Genomic DNA, 15365 nt, shown 5'->3' on the forward strand with positions numbered 1-15365 from the left:
GCGACCGTTCGAGAGTCCTACGCTATCTTTTAACTACATGTATACAGCTAGATGTTTCGTAACTTCGTTTCATCAGTTTATGCCCAAGACCTCAAGTTTTTTAGCAATTTATGGAATACTAATCATTACAGAATGCCAAAATGCTTTTTTATTACAAAGGATTCGACTCGTTTCATTTATACAGCTCCAACGGCAAGAGCTGACATTGAAGCATATGAATCCAATAATATACCCATATCGTTATAGTTAACGTTCTAGGTAACCACCGGCTTCCCCACCTTCTTCTTTTCGAATAGACGTCATGGGCCGGCTGGCTCTGATCCCTGACCCCGGTTCCACCCTGTGTAGAAAACAAAAGATGCATCGCCTTTTCCATCTTGTACGCTCCAGATGGATCACCTTTTCGTTCCCTTAATGCAAGGAACGTCCGAACCACAAGCGACACGTTCGACGGGAACGATGTCTTATTCGCCCAATTGCGTCGCCGATGGTGGAGCCTTTTTGGCTTTTCAGAGATGACGAAGTAAGACCTTCGATCGGATGGCCGCCTATTTTTGCTCAACCAGATAGTACGGTTCTCAAACCTGCGCGAACCTGAATACATCTCTATCTACGAACTCGGGAAAGACCCATTTTTATCGAATCTCGTTTGCTGCTTTGGCCTTGTGGGACGGGGGCGCCGCTCATCCCCCGCATAAAACATGTCATGTCGGCATATGCATTGATGCACGACAATGCTCCACAACGTATATTATATTAAATTGTGGGAAAGCTCAGCTACCTAGCTAGCTTTAACGACTTGCGACCCTAAATATCCTTGGAATGAATGCGAAGATCAATAGATGCAAAGAATGCAACGGAAAGAGAAATTCCAATGCACATGCACTCCGATCATTTCTCCAAGAATCATGCTCTTTCGCAACACGTGGGGTGAGCAAGTAGAACTTAAGACCGCCCCCTGGCTTTCACTCGTCAGGCAGGAAGTCCGAGATACCCTTGTTCGACAACCAACCGATAAACTCAACAGGGGGCGTTAGATGGGCGGACGAGCGAAAAACAGCCAAAAGGTCCTGATATCGGGAAGGTGCGGTCTACTACAACCGCAAACCTTGAGTATATTCTCCAAGCGGCGACGGTTCCTTTGATCCCAAGCTTTTTTCCCACAATGCCCAGGAATTCTTGTCACACTGGAACCGGACGGTACGTATACTCTTGATGCGATAGCTAGCCATGCGGTGCACCATGTAACTACGACGGACAGCCACGACGATATCGGGGCACCGTCTGCGCACCTGGTAGCTTTCCGAACCCTGGATTGGACGACGGCTCCCACGGATCAATCGGGTTCCTGCCTTTCGATCTCATATGAAAATATTAATGGATAACCGGATTTTAAAAAAAGCAAAAGGGTGGAAAGCGTTATCGCAGACCATGCCATGCATTGCATTCGGACTTGCATATTGGGGGTCCCAACAGCAGTTGAACCTCCTCCTTTCAGTAGAAGTATAAAACCTATAGCATACCACCTTTCGAAAGGCCTGGTTCTTCGACTTCATGGTTAGCTCTATATACAAGTAACTATATCCCTACAAGTATATACTTACCAGCTACTTAGGCTACCCTTTAAGTAGAGGTACCCTACATTCTTTAAAACAACAACTTATCTATAGCTAGCCCCTACCTTCATTCTACATATCCACAGGACATATATCCCACCCTCTCATCCACAATGAAGTACTCCTTCACCACAGTGGCGCTCACCGCCGCCATAATGGCCGACAGCGCCCTCAGCGCCCCAGCCACTCTATCACCACGAACCCTCAACCGAGACTACAAAGTCTCCCTCGACCCGCGTCCCTTCTACCTCGTCAACAACATGACAGACTCCCACCTAAAATCCGCCCTAAACCGCTGTCAAAATGGTCCCTTCAGTATAACCGACTTCTCAATCGGCCACCGCGGCGGTGCAACCCTTCAAATCCCAGAAGAAACCGTCGAAAACACAATCGCAGGAGCCCGAATGGGCGCCGGTGTTCTAGAATGCGACGTAGCTTTCACAAAGGATCGTGAACTCGTCTGTCGTCATTCTCAGTGCGATTTACATACTACCACTGACATCCTACTTCGTCCCGAACTTGCCAAAAAATGCACCGTACCTTTCAAACCCGCCAGTGGGGGTTCATCCGCCACAGCATTGTGCTGTACAAGCGATATCACTCTCGAAGAGTATATGTCCCTATGCTCCAAAATGGACGCATCAAACTCCAAAGCCACCACCCCACTAGAATACCAAGGCTCCCCACCAACCTGGCGCACCCAACTCTACGAAACATGCGGAAAAGTCATGTCTCTAGAATCCTACATCGACCTCGTCGACTCCATCCCCGGAAACAGGAAATTCACTCCAGAACTCAAAACCCCCCCTTCACAAGTCCCCATGCCCTTTCAAACCACAAAGGGTCCTTACACCCAAGAACAATACGCCCGCGATATGATCGAGACTTTCATCAAAAAGGACATCGACCCATCTCGCGTATGGCCACAATCTTTCCTCCCCGCCGACGTCTACCAATGGATCAAAGAATACCCAACAACATTCGGTCAACAAGCCGTCTTCCTCGACGAATCAGGTGATCCACCAAGTAACCCCACCGCCGCAGCCGCACAACTCCCAGCTATCAGAAAGAAAGGCGTAAACGTCCTTTCTCCACCATTAAACTACCTCCTCACAATTGACCCAAAGACACAAAAGGTAGTTCCATCTGAATACGCCAAAGTCGCAAAGAAAGAAGGATTCGTCATCATCCCCTGGACATTCGAACGTTCCGGTCCCTTGGGTACAGTCAAAGCTAGAGGCGAATACTACTACGGCAGTATCGCAGATGTCATGAAAACCGACGGACAAATGTACGAAGTTCTTGACGTGTTAGTCAAGAAGATTAAAATCGCTGGTATCTTCAGCGATTGGAGCTCTACGATCACCTACTATGCAAACTGCTTCAAGCTGTCTGGACCTAAGATCTTGAAACAGAAGAAGTGGGGCAAGGGCGGAAAGAGAGAAGGTGAGGAGAATTAAGATGTTAAAGTTGCTACATAATTAGGATTGCATTTTGGATCGATGCGACGAAGGAGTTCCGGGGAGGGAATGTATAAACGAATGATGTGAAGAAATCCCATTTATATATATATAGGGAATACCTTTTGTACTGTACATGTATACTTTAATGACTAATGCGACTGCCACGAATATACAAATCTATTTAAATTTATACTACCTATTTACCGTTACAAGATAAGTAAGTTCTAAAAATGAGAACCTACGAAACAACACGGTACCGTTCAAAATACAACATCACAGCCGCGCGCATGATCTCGATATATTCTTGCATTTGGATCTCTATCGCCGATTCATTAAAACCAAATTCCAAAACGAACGCTTTTATTCCCAAGCTATTCGCTACTACTCGCTGACTACAAAGGTGTTACAAAAAGGGAAGGGAAAGACAGAACGATCGAACGAGAGTATACTAAAAGAAGCAAACTCAACATACAACCAAAAAGAAGAAAAAGAAGAAGAAGAAAAAGGACAAAAAGGCCTGCTGCACCCTAAAATCCTACCTCTAGCTACGCCCAACGACCGAATTGGCCTTTCCTTATTTTATTTTATTTTATTCTTTTCCCTTCAAAAGCTTGGTACTTATAATTTACTTTCCTCAGTGACTTCCTTGCCCTCAGCTTCGCCCGAAGGCGCAGCAGGAACCTCATCAACATCTCCGATCAACAACCTGACGGAATCAATCACGTCAGCCGGTTCCTGCAAATGCCAGCTTGCCAACGTCATCTTGGTGCTCGCGCCGATAGTAACAGCGAAAACATGCTCCGTTGGGAGCGTAGATCGTCGGAGAGCACGGAACATGTCTAATAAAACTCATTAGTCTCTTCCATAGACCCAAAACTATACGGTGGTATTCTCGCACTCACCCTCATCGGTAGTATCATCACCCAAGCAAAGTACAAAGTCTGGCTTAGCATCATCAGGATACTCTGCCACCAACTTCTTTGCAATTTCACCCTTATTCACAAATGTAGGGCGGACCTCAAGATTGGCCTTGCCCGTCATGACTTCAACGTCATATTTTTGCATAACTGTGTTTTCGAGATGGGATTGGCACTCGCGAGCTTGGAAGGCACCATAGTCTGGATCGGCTCTACGGTAATGCCAGGTTAGGGCGCAACGTTTGCGTTCGATGAAAGATCCTGCCCTCACAATATTAGTCTCTCGGACGTACTGTCACAATAAGTGGATAAAACCGGGAAGTCATACCTTGTGTTCTCTCAGTATAGTACTGGAAGATATCCAAAACATCTTTTTGCCAGCTCATATCAAATTTCTCCGTAAGATTGACCCATTCTGAATCACGCGGCCGTCTTACGAAGCTTCCGTGTTCGGCACTGAATCCTAATTCTGCAATGTCGCCCATCCACTGCTCCAAGAACGCTTGGTCACGCCCAGATACAATCCAGACGTTATTCTGAGGATCTGAAGCGAGCGTCTTAATGGTGCGGATGATCTTGTCCGTGGGGATGGCAGCCTGAGGGTCCTTAACGATCGGTGTAAGGGTTCCATCGTAGTCGAACATGAAGAGGCGACGGGTGGATTTGTTGTATTGATCAAGAAGAGCTTGACGATCGAGTGGTGGTGTGGCCTGGCTTTGATCATGGCTAGCAAGGTTTGTGAGAAGACCCTTAAGGAAAGTATTTGTCCAGTTTTGGACGTTGTGGGTGCTGACATGTTCGTAGAGCTTCGAGTGAAGCTCTTCCTTTGTTTCGGCTGGAAGGCTGAGGCATGTGTTAATGGCCTCTGCGACACCACGGTAATCCCATGGGTTTACCTGGAAAGCGTCGCAGAGACTGCCAGCTGTACCAGTGAATTCGGAGAGAATAACAGGGCCGTGGGTTTCCTTTTGACAGACGACGTATTCGAGGGATGTAGTATTCATACCGTCTCTGACAGAGGTAATAAGACCAAGATCTGCAACTCTGAGAAGAGCATAGTATTCATCCTGGCTGAGGTATTGAGGGAAATGTTGAACAGGGGAGAAGTGAATCGAGCCGTAAGTTCCATTGATATGCGCAACCAACTCAGAAACTTGGTGCTCAACTTTAGGACCTTCAGATACGCTGGGAGATGTAACCTGGATCAAGATTACTTTATCTCTCCATTCTGGATAGAGTTCTAAGAACATTTCGAAGGCTCGGAGCTTCTGAACAACTCCGCGGACAGAGTCGAGGCGGTCACGTCCAACAATTATTTTCTTGCCGCCGGCAAGTTCGCGGATTGCCTGCATTTTCTCGTCAATATTGGCGTTATGGGAGTCCTTGTCGACCTTGGCGGCGTCGATTCCGATGGGGAAAACATCGACAGCGACGTGGGCACCATAAGCATCCACACCATTGCCGGATGATTCGAAACCAAGGACACGAGTGCACGAGGAGATGAAGTGCTTCGCATAAGCATAAGATTGGAAGCCCAATTGATTAGCGCCGAGAACTCCTGCTAGAAGCTCCTTTCTCTCTGTAATTCATGTACGTATTAGCGCCGTTATGATGATATTGCAGCTATTTGGGTCATCTTACTTGTCATGCACCTGAAGAACTCAGAGCTTGGGAATGGGCTGTGCAGGAAGAAGGCAATATATGCGCTAGATAGTTTCTGACGGAGCATGCTAGGCACCAACAGTAACTGATAATCATGAATCCAGACGATATCACCCGGCTTGTAGACTTCGAAAATCTTGTCTGAGAAAGCCTGGTTAAACTTGATATAGTCAGCCCACCATGTTCTTTCTTTTCGCCCATCTGTGGGTTCTCGTAGTAGGTAGTGGAAAGTCGGCCAGATTTCTATCCTCCCTAGTCAGCTTTTTGTTTCAATACTCGTGAAGGGAAATGGAGCTCCAGTACCTCTCTGAGCAAAGTCGACCCATCGATTCTGGTCCTTCAAAACGACATCCCCATTCTTAATATCTCCATCCTTCTCGCCGACCACCCAGACAGGAACAATTTTCTTTCCCAGTTCATTTCCTTCATGCGAGAGTTGCTCCTCCAAATTCACCCGGTCTTGCTTCGACAGCACGACATCTTGCTCCAATTCTGCCGAATGCTGCTGATAGCTCGAAGCAGTCACAGCTTGAACAGGCGCTGTGGAAGCTCCACCCTCAGCTTGCTGATGTTCCTTCTGCACGTCCCGTTTCCCGATTGACTGACTCACTTCCCCAGGCCAGCCTACTATGACGGTATTCCAGGAGGTACCGGAGGCGAGGTGGCTGAACGACGAATTTAACGCGGAGTTGCCCCTTCGTTGGCTGATTTCCTATTCCATTGATGAACCCGGTTAGCCTTCGATGTCCCTCCTATCTCCATTGGCACCAACTTGGGAACATTGAATCGATTGAGTAGAACAGGATAAAACCCACCCATTCACCGTTTCCGAACGAGAACTTGTACGGCATAATCGCCGTAGCAATGATAACGGTGCCAGATAAGCCCAGCTTCTCGGGCGCCTTAGATGGATCGGTTCCGTCGACGCCAGCCATGATGTCTATAGGATGAGGACCAGACCCCGACACCTGAACCTGCTGAGTTCCGTCTGAGGTCATGATGTCTGAAAAGAAACGAGAAGCTTAATTAATCTTTTTTTCTTTCTTTTTTTTTCTTCGGGTAAGCTTAAGCTTTCTTTTGTTTTCTTCTTCCTCTTCCTTCTTTGCTCTATTCCAACTCTATTTTGATATCCGAAAGTTAGAAGTTTAAAAAGTGTAATATCAATCCAGCCTTGTGAGAAGAGAAAGAAAGAGAGAGCGAGAGAGAGAGGGTTTTTGGCGGAGTGTTGTTTTGGTGGTGGAGGTTAGGTGCTTTGGACTGGCAGCTGGCGGTGGTGGTTATTTTGCTGTACTGTACAGTTCGTCGGCGCGGAGCTATGACGAAAGCCCCAAAACTAAGCCAAACCGGGGCAGGAAAAAAAAAAGGGAAACGGCCGAAGAAGAAAAGATTAAGCTATAAGCTTATATCGATAGCTCCGGTACTAACTAGCCTCGATAGCTAGCGAATGGAGCGACGCCGGAGTCCAGTCTGTGCTAATTACTTATTAATCCTGAGTCGACGACTGTATTTGAGCCCAATTGGAAAGCAGCATTTTCCACGGCCGCCGCGTGGGAGAAAACTACGAACATTTATACAGATTCAATTGAACAGAACGAGAACCCTTGAAAATTTTAGTCCCTCGTACTTTTCTTCTTTTGCTGTGCCTGTCTACTTCCTCCGAACCCCTCCCGGCCTATGGGGCATCTACTTTCAATCGTCGGACTCTAATTCGGATTATTCTCATTTTTTTATTTTTATTTTTATTTATTTTTTTCATTATCGAAGTGAGGGACGGATAGACCCATGCAGTGGAGGGGTCGACTTGCAAGCAGATAGACCCCTCACCCCAGTCCAACATGAGAAATCTGAGGGCTTTTTTGGAGTCCTTTTTTTTGTCCCGCCGTATGGGCTTGCCCATTTCGAAGGAGACAAAGAAGAAGAAAAGAGAAAAGTACATACTCGAGTGGTCTACACTGGTTAGACCCGGCCGGAATTGACATGGCATGGCCCCGCAGTCTCTTCTATCTTATCATCCGAACCTGTGATAGTTCAAGTTCGGACTAGAACGACTTGTCGGAGAATGCAAATTGATCGGGCTCACATTCCCCAGTATTAATTCCTCTGCAGCATCTATGTGGGTACCTAAAGTAAGATAGATTATAAGTACCTACCCGCCAGCGCCAACTATGCGTATGAATCCAATGAAGAGCTCTGAGAGTTTGTATATACCGGCCTCCAGGTATACGCTGATGTTCCAATTACATCGTTATCTAATACAAACCCCAATTGATCAAATCAAGTCTCTCTAGCTAATCATTTCAACTTCACACTCTTCACATGTCGAATTGTGCTATGCCATGCTGTGCTGTGCTGTACTTTGCTGTGCTGTTCGAGACCAATTAATTCCCTTCAATCTGTCAAAGGAAAAAAAAAAAAAAAAAAAAAGAACTATCGAATAGTTCGAATCAGGCCATGCGGAATGCAGGCCTGACCTGCATTGCATTTTCACATATAGCTGCGGCCGCCTCTCCGTTGGCACCTGCAGCCGTCGAATCACAGTTCATTTATATCCGTCTCCCGATATCACATCTGTAGTATCCATTGTTTCCACGATTCGTGATTACTTAACTCTGAACTCTTTAAATTATCATATTACACTAGTTAATACACTGATATGATTGCTGGCTATATCCACTTCAATCACCCAATCGCCAAGATTGTGGGAAGTCTGAAACCGCTAGTCAGATCCAAATCAACCATCAAGAGAAAAATCCAATCCGTCGACCCCATCGCTGAATGCAATGTCGTTCCGAAGGCTGTTATAAAAACCCATTATAATATGCCTCAAACCCCCGTCCGGGAAAAAAAAAAAAAAGGACTCTGTCTCTCTGCCTTATAAGTTACTCTCTCAACAAAATACCTGCTTAGTTTACAAAAACAATTACAAAAACAGGTGGAGGATCTACAAAAACGGTTTGGTCGAATCATCCCACGCAACCAGGTCCACGTTTTTTACCTGTCAGGGCTGCCCGTTAAAATATATTGCGCCCTTTTTTGTCGCTGCCCGGCGGGGTCTCTTGAATACGCTTTTAGATTGGTCTTTCCGAAACCTGGGTGCAGAATTGGCAGCGTTCGCAAAATCTGTCATTGCGCGATTTTCGACGGGAGAGCTAGGAAAAATAAAAAAATAAGGATAACAAGAGCAACGACGGAAAGGATTCCTTTTCGTAAATTATTGTTTAGGAAGTTTCAACGTCGGAATTTGGAAATATCTGAAAACAAGGGAGGAGGCCTTGAGGCACAATTTTCTGGGCTAACAAGCCTCAGGCCGGCGGGTGCACATGAAGTGTTGAGTAACAACGCAATGTCGTCGACCCTGTCGATCATAACAGTGGCAAACAACACACAAGTCGCTCAAAATGCAACAAAAAGATGCGACAAAACAATAGTTTCGCTGTCGTAAGAATCATAAGAATTTCATGATGGTCGTTCCCATCATTTAGACATATCATTAACCTTGACGCGGCGGTGAAGATGATGCTCTTTCTATCGAGACCGTCGGAGCAAGCGCCCCTCGTGGCGGAGGTGGAGGCGTATGTGTCGCTGGTGGCGGCGTTAGAGTACCTTTATACTCGAATGGCTGTGACTTCTCCACCCTCACAGCACTCTTTTCGCTCCTCGCGCTCCTCTGCGAAAAGCTGACGCTCTGTCCACGGCGGAGTGCTGGGCGGCCTGGTCCTGACAAAACTCTCTTCGGTCCCGGTCCCGGTCCGATCGTTCCTGAAGGCAGCACTCTAGGACTTGGTGGTGGTCTTTGTAAACTATTCTGCCTGCCTCTAGAAATACCCTCTCCACTTTCCTTATCCGTCCAGGTGTCCTGGGGTTGGAAAACGATATCGGGGCTCCATCTCCAGACCAAATATTGCTTGAATCGTGACCAAAAAGAATCGTATTCGATATTGGTACCTTTGAAGCTCGATCGTCCCTTTGTGAAATGGTAGAGTACCCACCATTTGATGTGAGAAATGACGCCGATGGGTTTGATCTCACGAGGACCGTGTGAAGACCAAAGATCTGCATTTTGTTGCTGTAGGTCATTGAATAGACGTTCGTATACTCCACGCTCATATATTGGACGTCGGTGTCGGTCAATAAACCATTTCAGCACGAAAACAGAAATTAAGACGAGAGTCATCTACCCAGCGTTAGCGAACCCGAACTAAGATCATTTCGAATGAATATTATTAAAAGGGAACTCACAAATGGCACAGATGCAATGAAGTACCACTTGATTGGAGGGTTATCTTCAAATGCATCCACGTTCATTCCGAAGAAACTGGTAATGAATGAAAGTGGCAAGAATACGAATGTCACCCAAGACAACCGCCACATACTCGTTCCCAATCTCAGCGAATCTTGAGAATCTCGAATGCCCACCGTCTTATACATCAAATCAGTTAATTTGTCTGTCTGTTTAATCAGATCTTCTTCAATGTATCCATTCACTATTACCAAAGGTCAGCAAAGCTCTAGATACTTATAGGTATGTATAAAAAGGGAATGTTGGTTGAAACTTACACCTCAGGAATGTCTGCTCCACACTTCTCAACCAAGTAAACACCGCCGTATCTGAGTCGTTAGATTCATCTTCATCCCTAAAATCACCAATATACTCCTGCACATCCCCAATACATTCCAAATGATACGACATCAACTTCGAAAACTTCAACCACGTCTCCGAGTTTTTAAACAACTCAGGTGCTCGCGATTCATCTGCAGGATGTTCGTAGATACTATCCTGAAGAATGGATTCATGATCCCAGGCGACATCAAGCACGGCTTCCCAGCAGTCCGCCACGCTGTTGTAGATCGTTTCGACGACACGCTGGACGAAATCGCGGGAGAATTTTTCGTTCCCCGAGCCATTGATATCTTGTCCATCTTCGTCGGTGACTATTTCGTAGTAACTAGTGCCGGGACCACGCCAGATTCTTTCGATCTCGCCGTGAGCAGGGACAATAGTGTCATCAATCGATAGAGATTCAGAGTTATCAAAGACAATGACGGTGGAGCCACCATCGTAGACGTCCACTGCTTTGCGCTCTGGGTCGTCTGAGTGATGGGGGCGGGGTTTGTGAGCCTCGCTTGTAACCCACTGAAGGTAGACCGATAAACGTTGGGAGTAAATGTCATGCGTATGGTGAGCGACTACATCAAAAGTAAAGTTAGCGTTGAATTCACCAATAAGATATTTCTAAGTACAACTTACGCCTAGGATTATTTGGGTCTGTATCAATCCAATGCGGTGACGGCGACCTCTCGTCATCCTCCGACTCCCAGGGATCTTCTGGCCTCAACAGCCCCGGCTTTCCAGAGTCTTCATCCGTCGCTTCATCGTCATCCAAAAACCCCTTCAACTCTGCAACTTTCGTATCAGGGTGTCTTTCTTTATTATCATCGGGTCTATAGCCCACCCTCATGACCTTGAGGCAATCCATTCCCCAAGCAACTTTAGCCAAACCAGGCATTTGTCGTTTCTTGAATGTCTTCGCCATAGGCACTGCCTTCCCTGCTCGACGGGTAGGACGGAAATGGTACACCCATTCTTTCAGGTTATCCCATCCTTCGATATTCTTCCTGTCGTGCATTCGATACTTTGCGACGAAGAACTCGGTTGCCTGTGGGAAGTTTTGGACGTGGCTTTAAGGTAATCATATATATCATGCCGTCAGTAACGATATCAAAGGATTTCACAGGGGGGATAAGGTATGAAGTCTCTTACAATACTCGTAGGATAACATCATCGCCTCTTTCCATTTTACACAAAGTCTCAAGAGATTCCATATCACTACACTCCAGAGCCTTCGCCTCCATCTTAATAAACCGCTTCCCATCCGGCTCCACCTCCTCGGTTTTACAATACTCAACCATCAACAACCTCCTAACCCTCTTATTCGGCCCACAAAATTTCTCATCCCATCGCATGTCCTTCTTGGTTTTTGCCCAATCTTTCCCCTTGGTGGGCATCAATGCGTATCGTTTGATTTGGGGAGGAAAACCAGACCATGGCGAACCTCCACCAGGTGTAGCTGTTGTCCCTGCCGCGGTTGCAAAACCGGACATGTTGGTGCTCGTGGCAGGGTAATCGTACATACTGTTGCGTCCGCTACTAGGCGCAGTATTGGTACCGTGGCCTGCGGCGAGGCCATGATGCGTGAAATGGACGTAGTGACCCGCGTCACTGGAGCGGCGAGAGCTAGATTGTCGCTGTTCCATCGTATCTCACGTTTTCGATAGAAGTAAAAAAAAAGGCGTGGGAGGAGAGAGAGAGAGAGAAAAGAAGAGAAGCTCGAGGAGAGGGTGAAAGGAAAGGAAAGGGAGAGAGAAGGTGAATAATTCAAGGTTGGAAGACACGAGGCAATGGAGCTCGTGAAGATTCTTGCATTTCCGTTCGTGGAAGGTCTAGCTGAACTGTCATCGATCAATTAGGACAATTGCTTATGGGCCCCCCCTTCAAGTTTCAAAACGTTGAAAGAATCAAGAACTTCTTGTTTTTTTGCGCGTGTACGTATAGACCACTAAAAAGCTCTTGTTAACTGTTGCGCGAAGCTAACCGCAACAGTTGCGAACATTTGTGGGTTTATATAATCATCCATCCACTTCGTCTAGAAGATGTGACTGTCCCCTCCTGAACTCGATAGAAAAGGATGATAATGAAGTGCTCGTTAGTCAAGTGAGCAAGTCTGTTGAAATTGTGAAACACGCAAAAGAGAGGGAAAAAAGGGCGACTGCATCTGAAAGCAAGGAAGGTTACCGACTGGACAGGAGCCAAGCAAACCTGCCCCTGGTCCTATGGAACACAAAAACGAGGCCAAGGGCAAGGATTGGGGATAGGCTTTACGGCGCAGCCTCACCTTCCAAGCTCCGTGCTCCGTGACTTGAATTTAACAAACAAAACTGTCTTTGAGAGGGCAAATGGGTATGCAAGATATGCGGCTCCAGATTAAACTCATTACATACCGGGCGGAATCTCCAGGGGGCGGCCGATTCCTCCTGCAAGATAAGCTTATAGATACTCTAAGAGGGTATACTTGGTATCGTGATATTGTCTCTGGATTCAAAATCCGCTGTTCTTGAATGGTGGTGAAGTAACGCTCAAGCATACTCCCAAGCCGGTTTTATTCGACTTCGCCGATATATACCCTCTCCTGACCTCCGCGATTAATCAAGGCCAAGGCTTGACGTGCTGGCAAAATCGGCAATCTGGGGTAAGCAAAATCCAAAATCCAATGATCAGATGACGCCCCAATATCATTAAGTACCGCAAGCCGCTTGCTATGTGGGGGGTGGTGGCCGGGCATCCACACATAAACAGAGCTCGCACCGTTGGCCTCATGAACTCGGATTGTGTCAGCGAGGATGATGTAAGTTTAACGTTAACATGATTCGCACTGTCGCGCGCGCGCGCATTTTGACATGATTGATGGATGCCTATGTGCTGTGCCTCCTGACACGACGACTGCACAAGCAAGCTTTCGAAGGTCGATCGATGCATTGCATCGATAACATGCTGTGCACTGTGAGTCGTATGTACACTCGTCACCCCAAAGCGATCATGTTGTTTATATGTCTCAACCCCAAGCTATCATTAGCCATACTTTGAATCATGGGATAGGTTCAATTTAGCTCGATCGACGTACCCAAGCCGTAGCTTAGCCGCAAACTAGAAGCTTTTAGAAATCCTTAGCTCTTATCCATGACCCGTCACCTTATTTGCCCCTCGGCCGACGACAAGACTTTAACAAGACTTAACAAGAATTTAGCGCATCCGAATCCTAGTCCCGACCTCCAAGTCCAGGTGCCAGATATATTTCGGAAGGTGGCATACAGGTTCCATAGACAGTATGCCCAAGAGTTCCTGAGCTAGCTCCAGGGACATATCCATCGATGCACCTGGCCGTACTTTTCCTTGGCGTATTTTTCCACAGGAGTAACATGCTAACAGGTCGGCAGCTAGAGAAATACCAGTTTCGGCACGGAGTCCTTTCGATTGGCTTGTCGTTCTGGAGATGCATTAGTGGCTTAAACGCCTCCTTTGGAGAAATCAACGAGTAGGTATCAGCCGTAGGTGTCGTCAAGAATCTTGATAATTGATTGTGCAATGAATGTACTTACATAGTAAGTATGTATTTCTCCAAGCAATGGTGACTACAACCCTACAAAACGGCATACCCCACCGGAGTTACACCAATAAACGCCGGCGAAAATACAGGTATACGATCATCTGAACTCCTCCTAAACCAAGGGTACAGCATGGTCTGTACAACATAATAATAACCTTCGACCATGGGCTGTGCATTAAATTATTTGTATAACCAAATCCCTTGGCGAAGCTTTCTGGCAATATCGACTCCTCGGTATCGATGTATACGTATCTTCTACAAAGCAAAGGACTATCTACCGCCACCCCTCCTAAAGAGAAACCCCACCGTTCCGTGAAATTCTCGTCAAGCCGTCTACAACAAGACGCTTTAGGTATAAAACGCGGGGAAACCGGTTATGTTGCATGCTGGAGGCTTTTAGACTAGATCCTTTGGCACGCAGATTGACTTTGGGCAAGGGAGGGGTTTTGTTACCCCGTTAGTGATTACTATGCCTACTAGTATACCTAAGAACTAGTGGCCTTTTAGAATGATGCATTGCGTAAGTATGTCCGACTTGCCGTTGTGTGTGTGCTATATACTACTATATGGATTTCGTCTGGGTTTTAGACCTTTTTTCTCTTTGAATTCTTAATTAAATGTAATCTTCTGGATAATATTGATATACTTATATTTCAATTTGATTGTTCGCCAATGTCTTGACGGATTCAAACCACCTGTTTGCTAAACTACCTTTGAATATAAAAATACACGGTTGATATATCAATATCCAGAAGTTAAACAAAAAAAAGAGAAAAATTCCGTAGAATAGTAGGAAGGGTGCCAATATGAATGTGGCTAGTAAGGGGTAAAGAAATATAAAAAAAAAATCGATCCGTAACAAGTAGGAAATCGCAACTCCTAAAACCCTGTCCAGTCCAGTAAGAGTCCGGTCCATCGCCAGCCTTTTTCCTTAAATCCTCCGCAAAATCTTGCCTTCGTTGTTAAAAAAAATATCCGATCGCAAAATAAAAATCGCTGCAATATATCGCGGGAATGGACAATAAAAGGAGAAGATTCAAAAGCGGGAAGTGAACCCGATCTGAATCTGAGATATATCAAAAGAAAGCAAAGTGGAGAGAAATTTTCATGGAAAAAAGAGTTCGTGAGTGCGAAGTTGAAAAAAGTTGAAATGAAAAAAAAAGACTGGGAGGCAAGAAAATATCGTAAAAGTAAGATCAAGAAGCTGAAGTAGAAAAAGTTTTGGTGTTCAAGACCTCTCGTTCGCACGAATTGGAAAAAGAAAAGCATCTCGGCAGCGCAGCAAGCATCTAGATATCAACACCAGAACATGCTAAAAAGAGAATAAAAAAGCATTACGAAAAATATTCCAATCGCCGTGAAGAGTATGCATGCGAATATAAAAGAAAGGGTGTAAATAAAAGGTTGAAGAGGGAGTAGTTAGTACGAAACGACAAAGATTGTAATAAATAGAATAAATAACCCTTCCGGCCCGCCTATATATTACTTCCAAACATTGATATTTAAAAATCGAACTCCGACCGACTTAACGTGGTTCAGACGAAG

General features: G+C 45.9%; 3 protein-coding genes across 3 annotated transcripts; 1 reads left to right on the top strand and 2 right to left on the bottom strand.

Moving 5' to 3' along the window:
* Window positions 1-1729: 1729 nt before the first annotated feature.
* On the top strand, window positions 1730-3076 carry AOL_s00110g143 (uncharacterized protein; the record flags this gene model as incomplete). The annotated part of the gene is made up of 1 exon (XM_011126833.1): window positions 1730-3076. The coding sequence occupies one exon, from the start codon at window positions 1730-1732 to the stop codon at window positions 3074-3076; it is 1347 nt and encodes a 448-aa protein (XP_011125135.1).
* Window positions 3077-3697: 621 nt separating this feature from the next.
* AOL_s00110g144 (uncharacterized protein) lies at window positions 3698-6656 on the bottom strand (the record flags this gene model as incomplete). The annotated part of the gene is made up of 6 exons (XM_011126834.1): window positions 3698-3918; window positions 3982-4257; window positions 4325-5575; window positions 5638-5901; window positions 5962-6370; window positions 6474-6656. The coding sequence occupies 6 exons, from the start codon at window positions 6654-6656 to the stop codon at window positions 3698-3700; spliced, it is 2604 nt and encodes an 867-aa protein (XP_011125136.1).
* Window positions 6657-9148: 2492 nt separating this feature from the next.
* On the bottom strand, window positions 9149-11913 carry AOL_s00110g145 (uncharacterized protein; the record flags this gene model as incomplete). The annotated part of the gene is made up of 5 exons (XM_011126835.1): window positions 9149-9832; window positions 9898-10142; window positions 10216-10845; window positions 10907-11337; window positions 11420-11913. 5 exons carry the CDS (start codon window positions 11911-11913, stop codon window positions 9149-9151), a joined length of 2484 nt encoding a protein of 827 aa, XP_011125137.1.
* Between the last annotated feature and the right edge of the window lie 3452 nt (window positions 11914-15365).

This window comes from Orbilia oligospora (genome assembly GCF_000225545.1).
Source record: "Orbilia oligospora ATCC 24927 unplaced genomic scaffold scaffold00110, whole genome shotgun sequence".
Lineage (NCBI taxonomy): Eukaryota > Fungi > Ascomycota > Orbiliomycetes > Orbiliales > Orbiliaceae > Orbilia > Orbilia oligospora.